Genomic DNA, 14957 nt, shown 5'->3' on the forward strand with positions numbered 1-14957 from the left:
GGTCCAAATCGGTCCAGTAGACCATCGTGTTGCACTGATCCAGAGCGACTCCGCCGGTACTTTCTAGATTCCAGGCTACAGACTTGATATGGTAATCAAACTGATCTTCGGCGCACTTCTCGATCGATTCCGAATCCGAGCACCTGAAAAATTGAATGTAACTTTGACGTGTAAAGTGATTGGGTAATTATTTGTAAATATTTGAATTTATGATAATGACGTCAGCAAATAGAGCCAACACGATAACGCATGCGCAAATCGATTGACACGTTTGCTGTCACCTCTTGAAGCGCAAATCGGTTCAAAACTATTTCGAGAGAGAGCGAGAACGATTGAAATCGACTGCAATGTGTAGTGGATTGTTATGTACGGGATTTGAATTGTTTTTAGATAGGATTTGAGTTGCATATACGGAAGTTGAGTTGCCATATATGCGAGACAATAAGCTTTGCCGGTTTGACTGTGCAGTCATTCGGTTATTGCTTGTTCTCTCGACAAACACACTACGTGTTGTTCTAGAATGGCAATAGCATTCGCTACGTGGTACCAGAAAACGTGCTGCAGTTCGAAGACAAACGTCGAATTCGACACGTACTTAGATACCTAGCTCTAGAGTCGTGGTTATACTTACTTGATTTCGTTATTCTTCGCATCCGACCAGCACATGACCTTGTCCTTCTTGCTACAGTCCAATCCACGTATCTCTCCGACTATGGAAGACGCGTTCTCCTTTGCAAACAAATAAATGGCTTTGTAGTGCGTGACATTGAACGTAACGTTCCCCACATTATTGGCCTGACCGACGAAAAAAGTGCTACCTATAAAACAAAAGTTGTCGAACAAGAGTGAGTCGTGCCAGTCACTTCTCACTATTACCTTCAAACCCTGACACCGTCGAAGCATAAGTAGCCAGCAAGCAGAAAAGAGCACAAGCAGCAAAGGATTGCAGCTGCATTGTTTAGTCACCTGTTGGAGTGGACTCTAGCTCTGCTAAGCGTTGAATGAGCAACAATTGGAGGGTTGTGTCTGATAGATTTCACAGGGTCACAGTCACAGTGAGAAAATTAACGGGAAATCAGTATCACCTATACTAGCCACATCCGTCGGGCAGTTTTCGAAAGAATTTTACCACGCCCGGTTGCAAATTAAGCATGTGTTTACTACATTGTAAATTCAAAATTTCAGTAGACGTCTGAGACATTGCAGAGATAGAAGGATCTGCTGTTGCTATATTTATACTTGAGACGATGAAGGGATAATGCGGTGCGAGTAATTATCAGTTTTCATGTTCACGTTAATACGTTTGCTATCGCTAGTGCCTAGGAGTGGTAAATTAGCGGATTTTGATTGTTCAACCAGGATATTAGTTATCAAGCGTTTCACGCTTTTGGAGTACATACGCACTTGACACATCAAGTTGCATGCACAATCTCTACTCAGAAATCGGTTATCATCTTCACCCCTTCTGTGTATTTGCATTTCATGAGAAATGGCGTGTGAGGCTCAATTTGTTTGTCAGCAAACAGCTGATGCAATTAACGTGTTGATGTTGTGAGCAGACTATGCTCTATTGCTGACTGCTCTCGAGAGCTGCTGGTCAACCTCCATGGTTTCTATTGCAAGTGGATAGACATTGGTAAACATATAATCTCAGTACTCAAGAGCAATAGACTGGCTTTAAGATATAACTTTCCCGCCGGAAGTCTAGATTTAGGGTTTGTATAGGGTGTGGCTGTACGTATGCGAGACTAAGACGTTTTAGTCGCGGCCAGGTAGACGCGCAGTGCCGTCACGGGCGAATTTCTTGCCCACTTGACAGGCTGCCAACATAGCAACTATACAAACTACACGAGATCTACTAGTAGTCCAAGCTGTTTGTGCAGCTCACGCAGCGTCAAGTGTTATTGGAAACGCCTACCAATTAGAATTTCCGGGCAACGAGGAACAAGCCTTCTACACCTGTGACGTGTGTGCACGTACAGCGCAATTGCCAATTGATATTGAAGTACAGTTAGTACTAATATACTCTCTTGCATGCACAATGTTTGCCGATTGGTGGCCAGACAGTACACAGCGACATTGCGACTCTGAGTCGTTGAAATTGCCACAACTAGTAGTCAATGTGTTGTACACGCAGATGCATGGTCACCATGCACCCATTTCTCTAAACTGCGTATTTCTAAAAGTATGTATAGAGGAGCGCGTTTGCAGATTGTAACTAAATCAGTACAGTAATGCGATGTACTTACAAGGTAAGAACAACGCATTAATATTTCTCTTTCGACGGTTTTAAAACCGGGGATTTAGCAAGAACAGAAAACTGAGAGTCTTTAGGTCACTAGTGATGGCAGTTTTACTATATGGTTGTGAGACTTGGGCAATCACTCAAGTAGATATTCGAAGACTGAACAATTTTCATATGCGCTGTATTAGATCTATCTTGTGTGTATCAAGACTGAACAAGATAAGAAATTTCTTCAATTTGAAAGCTGCCAAAGAAGATTTACAACGGATGAACGTCTCTCGTCCACAAAAGGTGTTGCTGAGAAGCAAGTTACATAATGTGAAACGCCCTCAGCATGGTCCAAAGTACAGGTGGATTGATACCATTCAACGAGACCTGGTGTCATTGAATATTGACCCGTCACAAGCCAATGACCGCTCTTATTGGTAAAAACTTCTGCGATGCAGAAGCCCATAGTGGGTATGGCGGAATTCCAGGAGGTGTGTGTCCGTGTGTGTCCGTGTGTGTGTGTGTGTGTGTGTGTGTGTGTGTGTGTGTGTGTGTGTGTGTGTGTGTGTGTGTGTGTGTAGTTTGAAGTGACATTGATTGCAAGCTATGGCATAATTTCCTTGGCAGAAAACTAACACACAATTGTTTCTCTCAACTCAGGAGTATAAGTGAGTACCTGGTCATTGACTGGGGTCCTCTAAGAGGCAGCTCCTGACATTTAGGATTTTAGGACAGTGCCTGCCTGCTGCTGCATAGTGTGCACTTAGAGCAACAATTGATCTCTTTTACTAAGTTTTTGCTTCTGAAGTTGTTGATCTATAATTTACGAAAACTATATGTATACACTAAAATTTAAAAATCACGTGACGGGTTGGTGACGTCTTTGGTCCATTTTAATGTCTTATAAACAGCCCACTTAACGTTAGGCTATAGCCATGCACGCAATAGGTAATGCAATCCATCTGCAGTTGCCAGTTAGACTTACCAATACAAGTCATTCTTTCTTGTTTACTCCAGATACCTGCAGAAGAGCAACAAAGTTTTTGTAGCCTTCGGGAACGTAGTAACCCGTGTTACATACAAGCTTGATCTTATTTCCTGGGTTGTAGCTGTAGCCACGAAATGCCCATAAGCACAGGAGGAGAACAAGACATCTGAGTCTCTATACCACAAATGACATTTCTATACCACTACACTATAGCAATGCTTGTGCGACCACTCTGGCTGTATCTACACAACACTGTTGCAATACGTTCTACTGGTTACTCACGTGATAAGGATTAAAAAATTACAATGAAAAGGAATAGTCCCCACAAGAAAACCATTTCGTTGAATTCCATTGCTGACATACTGCGTCCAGTCAAATCTTCTTACTGATCTATTAGCTAATACATTGTGGTCATACGTCTAGACTTGAATACTAGAAGGTCACGTACGAAAGTTTGCAGACTGAGGATTAGATGATCTTTTTGTACCCAACCAGCGTACTCGACAACGAGAACCAAGTCAAGCAACTGTGTTTGGGACCTCTGATAACAGCCAAAGGGCGAGTATTGTGGTAGCTCGAAATTCGCCAGTTCGTTCATAGAATCACACTAAAGCTTAACATGATGATGACGCGTAAGGGAAACGGTCACAGTTCAACAAATCTGACAAAGTTGTCAGTGTCATCATTCATGCGTTTTGTCGCCGAGCCTTGCCCATTCACAGTTTAAATCCGTTTACAACTACAGCCCCAAGAATAAACCACCAGAATGTGTACTAAATTTTTGAACTGAGTCATAAAATGCCTGTTCCTGAAAACAGGATGTTATCTAAAGCTCTCTCTGTGCAGGACAGGCAGTAGGTGCCTTTGACATATTGCTTAACTCCTGATAAGTGAATCACATCAGGCTGAGCCTCTGAGCGTAACTCACAGCCTATATGCAATAGTCCTACACGCACGAAGTCCCGCAAACGTCTGCTACTGCAATAGCTTCTGAACTAATAAACACTGAACTTTTTATTTTTACCATCTATATGCAGTACACTTATAGTTGAATGAATGGGTGGTGCTCTAGTAGCCTCCTGACACAGCTGGCAGACAAGGGGCGTGTTTTAAGCAGGTTAAACGCACACTATGTACACAATTCCTTCTATTCTACTCTAGCAGGTTAGTTCACAATACCACTACGTACTTTAGCGGAGACGAATATTCTCAAGGCAAGTTGCAAATCCGTGCAATTTTTCTTTTTGGAGCTCTCACAGGTATAGACGAATGCAGCATTTAGATAGGCTTGACTTCTCAATACTAAGTACAATTGATCTGTTTCAGCGATTACGTTGGAAGAAAACTCTCTTCCTCTGAAACATACCGTCTGCTACAATGCTGAAGGTATCGCTTTACAAGCACCACATCAACCCATGTAGTCAGAAGTGTACGTTCCTGTATGTAATACGGGAGATTGATATCAGCAAATTACAAATTATCCTGCAATCTCTCATAACTTTCATAATTCTGCAAACAACATGAAGCTGAAAAGCGACGAAAGAAAATCAATACTACAACAGTTAGCCTCCTGGCAGATAAATTTCACTATGCCTGCCATTGTACAGTACACCTAACCTAAACCTACCTAAAAGTCAGGAGCTGCCTCTCAGAGGTCACGCCCCCCAGTTGTAAAGCTGTGCACAACTCAGGAACTCTGGGCCTGCGCTAGCAAATTCCTGGATCCAGGCTAGGTACTCGCAGGAGCACCGACTTGTAAAGCCAACTGTGGTGTGAACACCCAAAGTCTCACAAGGACCCCGTGGCTGATGTCAAGTCACAGCCAAAGGCCACTTAGGTCCCCAGTCAATGTCCAGGTACTCATTTACACTCCTGAGTCAAGAGAAGCAAATGTGTGTTATTTTCTTGCTTAAGGAAATTATGCCACAGCTCGCCATTACTGTAACTTGACCTTGTGACCATTCAAAGTCCCGGATGTGAACAATGCCTATGATGACTCTCTAACCAACTGAGCTATTGCCACACACACGCACGCACACACACACCAAACGCACACCACACGCACACCACACGCAAACCACACCACACCACACCACACACACACCACAACAAACACCACACACACACACACACACACACACACACACACACACACACACACACACACACACACACACACACACACACACACACACACACACACACACAAACACAAAGCACCTTCACGTGATTACGTACATCCGTCTGTCTTCTAAATCGTCTATTTTCCTTTCGTATTAGGCAGCGGATTCGCATTCTTTGAACCTGACAGTGTCGCAGCTGCCGAATGGGATACTGCATCAGAAAAAACAAGAACAGACTTCAATCTCAACTGACTTGTTGTGCAGTACAAACACTCCTTCAACTCACCTGCCGAAGTACGTAAGAACGCGACTTCTCGCCAAACAGCCCGACATAACGCGTGGAGGCGCTCTTCATTCATAGTCACCTCAAGCCCGTATAAACATACCCGTATTTAGTTACAGAAGAAATACCCGTATTTCAAACAACGAGGACACTTGTACTGCAACCACTGGCAATCAGCGATGAGCACCAACTACAACTTATGACAAAATACTTGCCGGATGCTCGATACACGTCGACAACTGAGTCACGGTAAAAGAGCTCTTGAATCGCAATTCAGCTCTCTAGAGAGACAAAGAGCGAGAACGATTGAAATCGACCGCAGTGTGTAGATTGCTGGGATTTAGTTGCTAAACACGCGGAAGCCCGTCGATGGTTTGCCGGTTTGACTGGGCATTGATTCAGTTTGTTCTTGCTTGTTCTCTAGACCAATAAACTTTGTGTTCCAGAAATGTGCTGCAGCTCGACAACAAATTATGCGAATTTGACACGATCTTTCTTGACCTCTCTAGTAATTATTCTTTGCATCCGACCAACTTGTCCACAGTCGAGTGCATGCACCTATAGTATGTATCTTTCCGACTATAGGTAACAGCATATGTCTTTGCCCCCGTAGAATGCGTGGCGTTGAAGGAGAACTCCCACGATTTTCAGGTTGGGTCAGATACAAGTCCCTTCCTTGAACAGACGATTCGAAGAGCCTTATGTTTTGTGCGCGACATCTGTCTGCAAATAACGCAAACAAAAGGTGAATCTATTAATTCCCTGAGAGAAACAGAACTGATGACTCGACAGCTAAGTGTCTAACAGTCTCGAAATTACTGCAATATAGATAGGTAGACCTGAACGGAATCTAATGACTCAACTACTAGCTACTAACACGAATTGTCTTAAATAGGTGGTGTGGATGTTCGTGCAAATTACATATACTTGTCAAAACTGTCAATCTGTAGTGTGCACGTGCAAGCTAAATTTAGAACAACACTTCTTGACTTCTGGCACATTAACAGTTCTTGACTTCTGGCACATTAACAGTTCTTGACTTGTGGAGCAAAAGTCATGACACTCCGGGCCGGCATTTAGTAGTATGGTCATGTTTCGCGGGTAGTTCCAATGGATATAGGAGGTTGATAGGTTAAGAAATGATCTCGTGAGATGGAAGGCGTACTTTAGCAGAACGATCATTACTATCTCCTCCCACAATAGTCTCTTCAATTCTTCCCATCATCCAAGTACCACGCAGAGTGTCTTGTTTTTTAATAAGATCTACCGCGCCTTCTTGAGGCACTGAGTCAATTGCAGACCTAACATCTTTGTGTCTTAATGGCAATGTTTCCCTTAATCTCAGTAAATACTCTTTATGCCAATGATCCCAAAAGATTCGAGTCGCTTCTGGTCTTGTCTCCATTTTCTTTCCTTCCCTCCAACAGAAAGGGACTGCAAATCAACCCAAATGGTACTCTGCAGAACCGGTCTGTTACAAGGTTTCCTTATATCTGGTCAGGTTTCATGACGTCTTTAAACCACAAAAAAAGCTTGTAACGTCTCTTTCCTTTGCCTGTATTTCAATTTGAATACAAGCCTTTTAAATGTCAGCTAGAACAGGTATCTTGCAAGTTCGAAATCTTAGCAGAAGACCCTATAGATTCGGTAGAAGAATCGGTCCTCTGTGTAAACACTCGTTGAGACTCTTGGTTCCTTTCTTGCTTTGAAGATCCATCATAAAAAATTCGTAGTTTGGTTATTTCCTTCGTTAGAGTTAAGACTGGATAATGCTGCAAATAGTGTTTTACAGAACTTGATTCAGTCTCAGTTACTCTTTCAATAATTCCTTGGTTCAATTGATCTTTTATAACTTGGTCATAGCGATAGAGAAGTGATCTATCATTTTGTAGTCGTTTGGCTAATGATTTCATTCTTCCAAAGGCTAGACAAAGGTTATCAGGAAGGTAGCATTTGTGTCCTGATTTCCATGGCCACGTTATTTGATATCGTCCATTTTGAAACAAAATGGTTGTATTAAAGCGTTCAAGAGCAAAATCATCATCCTTTGTGTATGGAGTGTCTTTGATTCCAATAGCTTCAAGACTCCAAAAGTCTTCTAGACTGTTGTGTTGTATTGTCACTGTGTCGGGAACAGAGTGGAAGTTTAATTCAGAGATCGCCTGACTTATTTGATTCATCACATAACAGGAATGGATACGTTTATTGTGGTCATCAGCTAGCTCGGGATACTTGCCTGTGAGTAAATATCCAAATTTTGATGGAATCAAAAACATTCCCGAAGGTAGGACAATTTTTTGGCCATTGATGAATTGTAAGAAATAGTCAGCTCCTTTCAATATGTCAATATTAGCAGTTTCAGAAGTTTCAGAAATTGAGTCAGATAGACATTCGGGGGAAAGAGCCTTGGGAAATTGAATATCAAAAGACTGCAGTAGTCTCTGATGAATTGCTCTTGTAAGCTGTTTGAGCACGTTTGCTTCAAGCTTAACTGATGAACCATCTTTCAGAATGACATCAAAATTGACAACGTATGTGTCGAGTTCCTTTGAGTGAGTTGCTGCAAAGTTTGATACAGAAAGTGATTCCTTTCGTTCCACGGGAAGCTGTAATTTCTTCGCTAACCTTTCAGTCATAAAGATACGGTGGCTTGCAATCCAACAGAAGGCTTGACATAACAGATTGGTCATTTGCTACAACTAGAGACCGTACTGTCTGAAGTAAAACATTTTCACCAATTGCTAAATTTTAAGTAGTAGTCGCAGCGCCACTGCACGTGAAATCCCTGTCATCTTGAGTCTTTGGTAATTGTATATCAGTTGTTGCGGCAACTGATTCGAATCGCTTCTTGCTGTTATTGGTCTTCTGAGGACATAAGGCTCGGTTGTGATGGCCTGATTGTTTACAGTGGTAGCACTTACGTAGATGTCTGTTACTGCACTCCGTGAAGGTATGTCCTTTCTGAAGACAGATAAAACACCGTCCCAGCTCACGGAGTCGTTGTTTCCTTGCCGGCAATGACTTGTATTCTGCATAATTTTCATTGTAATGTTTCTCATTGCAGAAAACAGAAGTTAATAATGTCGTGCGCTTCTCTGTGTCGACTGGTCGAATTGAAGCAGCGACTGAGAGTTCTTCTGTAGAAGATCGCCTCTCCATCACTCGAGATTGTTGATTACTCATTTTCTTTGTATTGCTCGCTCGTCGGTGGACATTCTCACGAATCTTTACATAGAGCTTCAAAGCCTCTCTTACAGACTTAACTGTCCAGATTTCACTTGGTTTCTTAGATTCCTCCAACTTTGTGACGGTATCCACGTGAAACTTTGACAGAATTTGGTATAAGCAGACGCGGATGATTGACATCATGTGTCTCAAGTTGTTTCAAGATCCACTGAATCGCATCATATGTATGTTGAACATCTGCAAATTCGTTTGAAGCAATCGGTATCTTTTGAAATGAAGCGTATAGACTCTCAACAATGACATCCTTTCTTCCGTATTTGTCTCGATGTGTGCGAAGTGCTATGTCATAGTTCTCTTCCGTGACAGCTTTTCCTGAAATAGCAGCTGCTGCTTGCCCTGTAAGGATTCCTTTCAAATAAGTAAACTTAGTGACAGATGGACGCTCTTGCGTGTTAACCGATGACTGAAACATGTCCCAGAATTCCTGCCAATGGAGAACATCTCCATCAAAATGTCGGTATTTGGATTTTTGGTAAAGTAACAGATTTTGGCCTCTCACGTCTGTGGTCGTGGGCCATTGCTTCAATGGCTTCTCCGATCGCTTGAATTGCTTCAGTTTGCACAACATTTGGATCTTTCTCACCTAGTCTAGGTGCCAGCTCCAGCTCCACCTTTGCTATATGTTGTTTCTTCAAGCTATCGAGTCGAGAAAGTTGGGTTTCAATCTTGGCTTCCATATCATGACAATCAAGTAGAACAGCAATGAAGCAAGTTTTGCCTTCAGCCACAGAAGCGTATGTCTGTTCTACTGCAGTCCGGTCATCGGGCTGTAGATCCTTCAAAATATTAGCCCAATCATTATTACATCTCTCCAATAATCTGCATCCTCTCTGAATTCGACTCGAAAGGTCTACCAATCGTGAAACTCTTACGTCAATATCTTCTATATCCTCTCCAACCTCAACGTTTCTCTCAAAGATCGTATTTACCTCATCGAAATATCGCAAAAGTCTTGCCTTTGTTGGCCCGATCAACTGTCGTAATGGTCCAGACATTTCCTGAAACCCTGTTCGCAGCGACAATCTTTTTGTCCGCAAATAACGCAAACAAAAGGTGAATCTATTAATTCTCTGAGAGAAACAGAACTGATGATTCGACAGCTAAGTGTCTAACAGTCTCGAAAGTACTGCAATATAGATAGGTAGACCTGAACGGAATCTAATGACTCAACTACTAACTACTAACACGAATTGTCTTAAATAGGTGGTACGCATGTGCGTGCAAATTACATGTACTTGTCAAAACTGTCAATCTGTAGTGTGCACGTGCAAGCTAAATTTAGAACAACACTTCTTGACTTCTGGCACATTAACAGTTCTTGACTTGTGGCGCAAAAGTCATGACAACATCTTCACGATAGCAGAAACGTCGAAAGAAAGAGGCGTGTCGGGTAAGCGAGGTAGATGACGTCATAAATTGGCACAAAGTAACACGCGCAGCCCATCGGGTTAGATACAGTTGCGGACGAATTCGAACGCATACGCCTTGTTCTGTTATGTCTGATGTTTGACCTTACAGTTTCAAGCCAGAGCACGTACCTACGGAGCGTGACGTCAACGCAGTTGAAGACATTGACGGCCACGACGGCAGACAGATCACCGGTGAAGATCTGTCTGATGAGAACGAAAATCGAGTTGGGAATGTTATGTTTCTGGGTCCTTTAGACAGTGAGTTCCCTCTAGGTACTTTATTCAGTTTAGTATATGAACACAACAACAACGGACGCGCAATCAAAACGGTCAAATTCTAAATAGCTATAGGCTACGCCCCTTTACTCAAAGCAGTAGGAAGTAGAGGTGCAATACACTACACTCCCTACCGCTAATTCTTACAAATCCAAACGTTGGGAGGTCTACGTTCTCTTGGTGGATGTCTTCTTGGTGGAACTGGTGTATCCTGTGGTTGAAAATACTGATTCAGATGCGGCTGTAGGTTCAGGAACTACTTGCATCTTTTCCTTCAACATGCTCTTCTTCAGCTGGTCAGCATGGCGATGCCATAACTGTTTATCAACCAGGACTTCATAATCTGCTCCTCCTTGCTTCTTGGTTACCAAACCTTTCTCCCAATCTTGACTCTTCCCATAGACTTTTGCCCAGACAGGATCTCCTACCTCAAAATTTTTATTCGCACTAGAGTAAGTGCTCTGTGCTTGCTTCTTCCGGACTCTTGCAGCAATATCCGGAGCCAGTAAAGATAACCTAGTACGAACTTACCTGCCCAGAAACAGCTCTGAAGGGGTGATTCCTATAGTGACAATTGGTATTGCGATACTGAACAAAAATGTTGATAACTTCTGAGACAATGTTCCTTCTCCCCCTTTCATAGATTTCATGGCTGATTTGAACGTTTGTACCGATCTCTATGCCTCCCCTTTAGACTGTGTGTGATAGGGTGCTGAATACATGTGTTCTACTCCCATTGATAGAAGGAATCTTGCCATTTCTTCTGAAAAGAACTGTGGACCATTATCAAAAACAAGCACTTTCGGTAACCAAATCGAGCGAACACATCTCAAAACACGTCAATTGTCCTTCCAGTAGTTGAGCTAAACATTCTATAAACCTCCAGCCATTTTGAATACGCATCAATGATCAATAAAAAGATGTGAGCCAAGAATGGTCCCGCAAAATCCACGTGAATGCGTTGGAATGGTTTGCTTGGCCAGTTCCATGGACGTGGGGTTACCCGTGGAAGTAACTTTCCAGTTGCTTGAAACGCCTTACATGTCCTTGCTTGTTGCTCTATAGCAGTATCAATCTTCGACCACCACATGTATTGTCGAGCTAATGCTTTCCTTTTGACCATTCCGATATGGGATACATGGAGTTCATCTAAGAGCTGGTCTTGCAAGCTAGAAGGAATTATTGCCCTTATTACCCATAAAAGACAACCATCTTCTATCGAAATCTTGACTCGTTTCCGGAAAAATGGTAGTAAGTCGGATCCTACTGTGGGAGGCCAGCCTTGCATCGTATACCTAAAAACCTTGCATAACAATAGGTCCTTCATGGTTTCTCTTGCTAATTCCTTGCTAGTAAGAGGAAGAGCTGTAAGCTGAGTGAGATTCACCTTCCTAGCTTCTGCTGAGCTCACCTCATCTGGCACACAGTGATCTAGAGGTAACCTCGATAGCCAATCAGCATTCCCATGTTGTGCGGATCTTCTGTACTTTAAGTCGTATTCGTATGCGGATAACAGTAAGGCCCACCTCTGTAGCCGTGCCGCTGCTATCGATGGTACCTTCTGTTTCTGACCCAGAATAGTTGTCAGCGGGTTGTAATCATTGATCAGAACAAATTTCCTGCCATATAGGTATTGGTGAAAACGTTTTACGCCAAACACTAGTGACAATGCCTCCTTGTCCAATTGAGAATAATTCCGTTCGGTTGGCGATAATGACCTCGAGGCAAATGCAATAGGTCTCTCTGCACCATCAGGGAAAGTATGTGAAATGACAGCTCCGATTCCATAGGATGAAGCATCGCATGCTAGACTGAGTGGAAGCTCAGAATTGTAATGCACCAATTCCTTTGCTGATGCTAGCTGCTCTTTCACTTGCTGGAAAACCTGTTGGCAGTGGTTGGTCCACTTTCAAGGAGTGTCTTTCCTCAAGAGGTGTTTTAGGGGCTGACACAGAGTAGACAAGTTTGCCAAAATCGCCCATAATAATTTTAGCAATTCCAAGAATGAACTCAATTGTGTGACATTCTTTGGCGTCGGTGCTTGCTTGAAAGCCGTGACCTATTCGTTGGATGTGTGTAGCCCGGTCTTGTGGATCCTATGACCTAAGAACTCCACCTCCGGTTGTAAGAATGCACATTTGCTCCTTTTTAGCCTCAAACCATACTTCTGAAGTCGACTTATAACGACCGACAAATTCTTGAGATGATCTTCATCATTCTTCCCCGTGACAATTACGTCATCCAGGTAGCAACCAGTTACTTCTGTTACCTCTAATATCTGGTCCATCAAACTCTGGAACACTGCTGGTGCACTGGCAATACCAAAAGGTAATCTGGTAAACTGGTAGAAACCCCTGTGCGTGTTGATAGTCACCAACTCTCTAGACTCTTCATCCAGCATGACCTGTTGATAGGCATTGGCCAATTCAACTTTCGAAAACTTTTCTGCTCCTGCCAAGGTAGCGAAGATGTCATCAGGCTTTGGCAAAGGATACTGGTCAACAGACAGCTCAGGATTAACTATAACCTTGTAATCCCCATAAATGCGGACGCTGCCATCACATTTTAGAACAAGTACTATTGGTGTTGCGAAACCGACTAATATGGACTCGTTCTAGTACTCCATTTGCTTTTTGCTTCTAGACGATCCAACTCTTTCTCGATGACACCCTGGTCCCCATGACGCGTATGGCACAGACCTTGGTTTGAAAAACCGAGGGGTAGCATCTTTGTTGATTTCCAAATGCGCAGTATATCCTTTCAGAGTTCCCACACCAGATTCGAATAGCTTACCGTGTACTTCCAGTAGCTTCTATAAAGTAGGTGTGGCAGTCTCGACCCGGTTCAACTTCAATTGACTCCAATCTAGGCGTATGACCTGTAGCCAATTTCGACTAAAAAGTGACGGTCCATCTCCATCCTCAACAATTAGTGGAAGCTCCGCCCCCTGTACTCGACAGACACCGTTGCCTTGCCCAAAACCTTCAATCGGGCTCCTGAGTAAGTAGTCAGGATAACTGAGGTCGACTCCAGAGGATTGACCATTTTCCTCCCAGGTGGTCTAGAAACTAGCGACACAGCTGCGCCTGTGTCAACTTACATACTCAGCGGGGTGTGTTCACGGAAACTGTAATCAATAAGCGCGGCGCCGTCTGACTGTTCAACGTAAACAATCGAAATTCCTCCGCTGCTCCGCTTGATTGCTCAACATGATGAGCTCTGGATGACAGTTTTCTTGGCTTACTGCTCATCTTCGCACTACTCTTGCATGCAGACGCGATGTGTCCAGAGTTGCCAACTCACACGCAACTTGCGTGAGTCTCATGCAAGTTCCTTCAGGTCACACGCTCACACGCAAGGAATCAAGATCTCACGCAACTGTTAGATTGCTGGAAGATCGAGGCACACGTGTACAGTGAAAACTGTAGGTACACTATAGATTCACGTAAAAATCTGTAGTGTCTGATAGAAATATCTAGCGAGACTGCCGTAAAGTGATCGATCATTGCGAATAACCAACCCCAGGCAAGTCTAGCTCTGAAGCTGTCAAACATATTCAACCAATTCTAGTACTGTACTAGTCCGCGCATCCTTAATTTCCCTCCTCCTTTTCAACTTTCGGACGTCGACAGGAAGTCCAAAAGAGGGAGGGGCTCATTACGCGAGACTGATTTACTGCAAGCCTAAACTATATTGGTTTATCGTTACTAGCAGAAATTCTAATTCTGCGAGTACTTGCTAGATAATTATCGTCTAATGCGTACTGACACACCATGTGTTGTTTTTTAGATGTTGACCGGATTACCTCACTCTATGCTGCATGCCGGTTTACGCTGAAATCTACCAGGGTGCCGGTATACCCCAGGGTATACTGGCATGCCGCAGTATACGGGGTAAAAACAGTCTTTCTTGTAAATGACGTCTATATACCTTTAATTGCTGTGTGCAATCAGCAGTCTCAATAATGCAATAGAACTGCCTTAGTTCAGTACCAATATTATGTGAGGAACAATACTAGGCTATATTGAAACATGCATAGTGTTCTGTAGAATCAGTCATCTTCCTCTTCCCCCTCTTCTTCACTGTCCTCTTCATCATCTGTCAGCCTTGTATGGTCTTCATCATCTGTCAGCAGATACGAAGTGCGTTCCTAGCGCCTACACAGCGCATCCCCGCTTACACCGGCATCTCCAACTTTATACTGGCATGCTGGTATAGGTACCAGATTCTCTCCAACCAACTTCTGGTAAGTCTCGCGTATACTGGCATGCAGTATAAAGTGAGGTAATACGGTAGGTATTAGTTTTGTGGCCACGCCTATATGTAGATATAAAGTACTGATGAAAATCTGAGATCTCACGCATTTTCAGTATTCCTGGTTGGCAACTCTGTGTGTCCC

The 14957-nt window shown here is 43.1% G+C and overlaps 5 protein-coding genes across 6 annotated transcripts in view; all 5 read right to left on the reverse strand.

The window, feature by feature from the left end:
- LOC134193990 (low-density lipoprotein receptor-related protein 6-like) overlaps positions 1–1102 on the reverse strand; it is a 6302-nt gene extending 5200 nt beyond the window's left edge. Inside the window, exons 1-4 of one of the 2 annotated variants that reach the window (XM_062662872.1) lie at positions 877–1101; positions 787–818; positions 632–729; positions 1–143 (exon numbers count right to left, since the gene is read on the reverse strand). The exon at positions 1–143 is cut by the window's left edge and continues 133 nt beyond it. In XM_062662872.1, coding sequence (XP_062518856.1) covers positions 1–143; positions 632–729; positions 787–818; positions 877–955 — 352 coding nt within the window. In that variant the 5' untranslated portion in view covers positions 956–1101. Of the gene's footprint in view, positions 144–631; positions 819–876 lie in introns of both variants that reach the window. The other variant, XM_062662871.1, reaches the window with a different exon arrangement.
- A 6114-nt stretch (positions 1103–7216) lies between these two features.
- Positions 7217–8263, reverse strand: LOC134193686 (uncharacterized). Its single transcript, XM_062662524.1, has one exon. It carries the CDS (start codon positions 8261–8263, stop codon positions 7217–7219), a length of 1047 nt encoding a protein of 348 aa, XP_062518508.1.
- Positions 8264–8913: 650 nt separating this feature from the next.
- LOC134193687 (uncharacterized) lies at positions 8914–9868 on the reverse strand. Its single transcript, XM_062662525.1, has 2 exons — positions 9356–9868; positions 8914–9297 (listed from the first exon to the last, which is right to left on the reverse strand). Exons 1-2 carry the CDS (start codon positions 9866–9868, stop codon positions 8914–8916), a joined length of 897 nt encoding a protein of 298 aa, XP_062518509.1.
- An 857-nt stretch (positions 9869–10725) lies between these two features.
- On the reverse strand, positions 10726–11208 carry LOC134193688 (uncharacterized). The gene is made up of 2 exons (XM_062662526.1): positions 11090–11208; positions 10726–11041 (listed from the first exon to the last, which is right to left on the reverse strand). Exons 1-2 carry the CDS (start codon positions 11206–11208, stop codon positions 10726–10728), a joined length of 435 nt encoding a protein of 144 aa, XP_062518510.1.
- Positions 11209–11387: 179 nt separating this feature from the next.
- On the reverse strand, positions 11388–13809 carry LOC134193689 (uncharacterized protein K02A2.6-like). The gene is made up of 5 exons (XM_062662527.1): positions 13716–13809; positions 13529–13644; positions 13352–13452; positions 12675–13110; positions 11388–12443 (listed from the first exon to the last, which is right to left on the reverse strand). Exons 1-5 carry the CDS (start codon positions 13807–13809, stop codon positions 11388–11390), a joined length of 1803 nt encoding a protein of 600 aa, XP_062518511.1.
- Between the last annotated feature and the right edge of the window lie 1148 nt (positions 13810–14957).

Source organism: Corticium candelabrum, chromosome 18 (assembly GCF_963422355.1).
Source record: "Corticium candelabrum chromosome 18, ooCorCand1.1, whole genome shotgun sequence".
Classification (NCBI taxonomy): Eukaryota; Metazoa; Porifera; class Homoscleromorpha; order Homosclerophorida; family Plakinidae; genus Corticium; species Corticium candelabrum.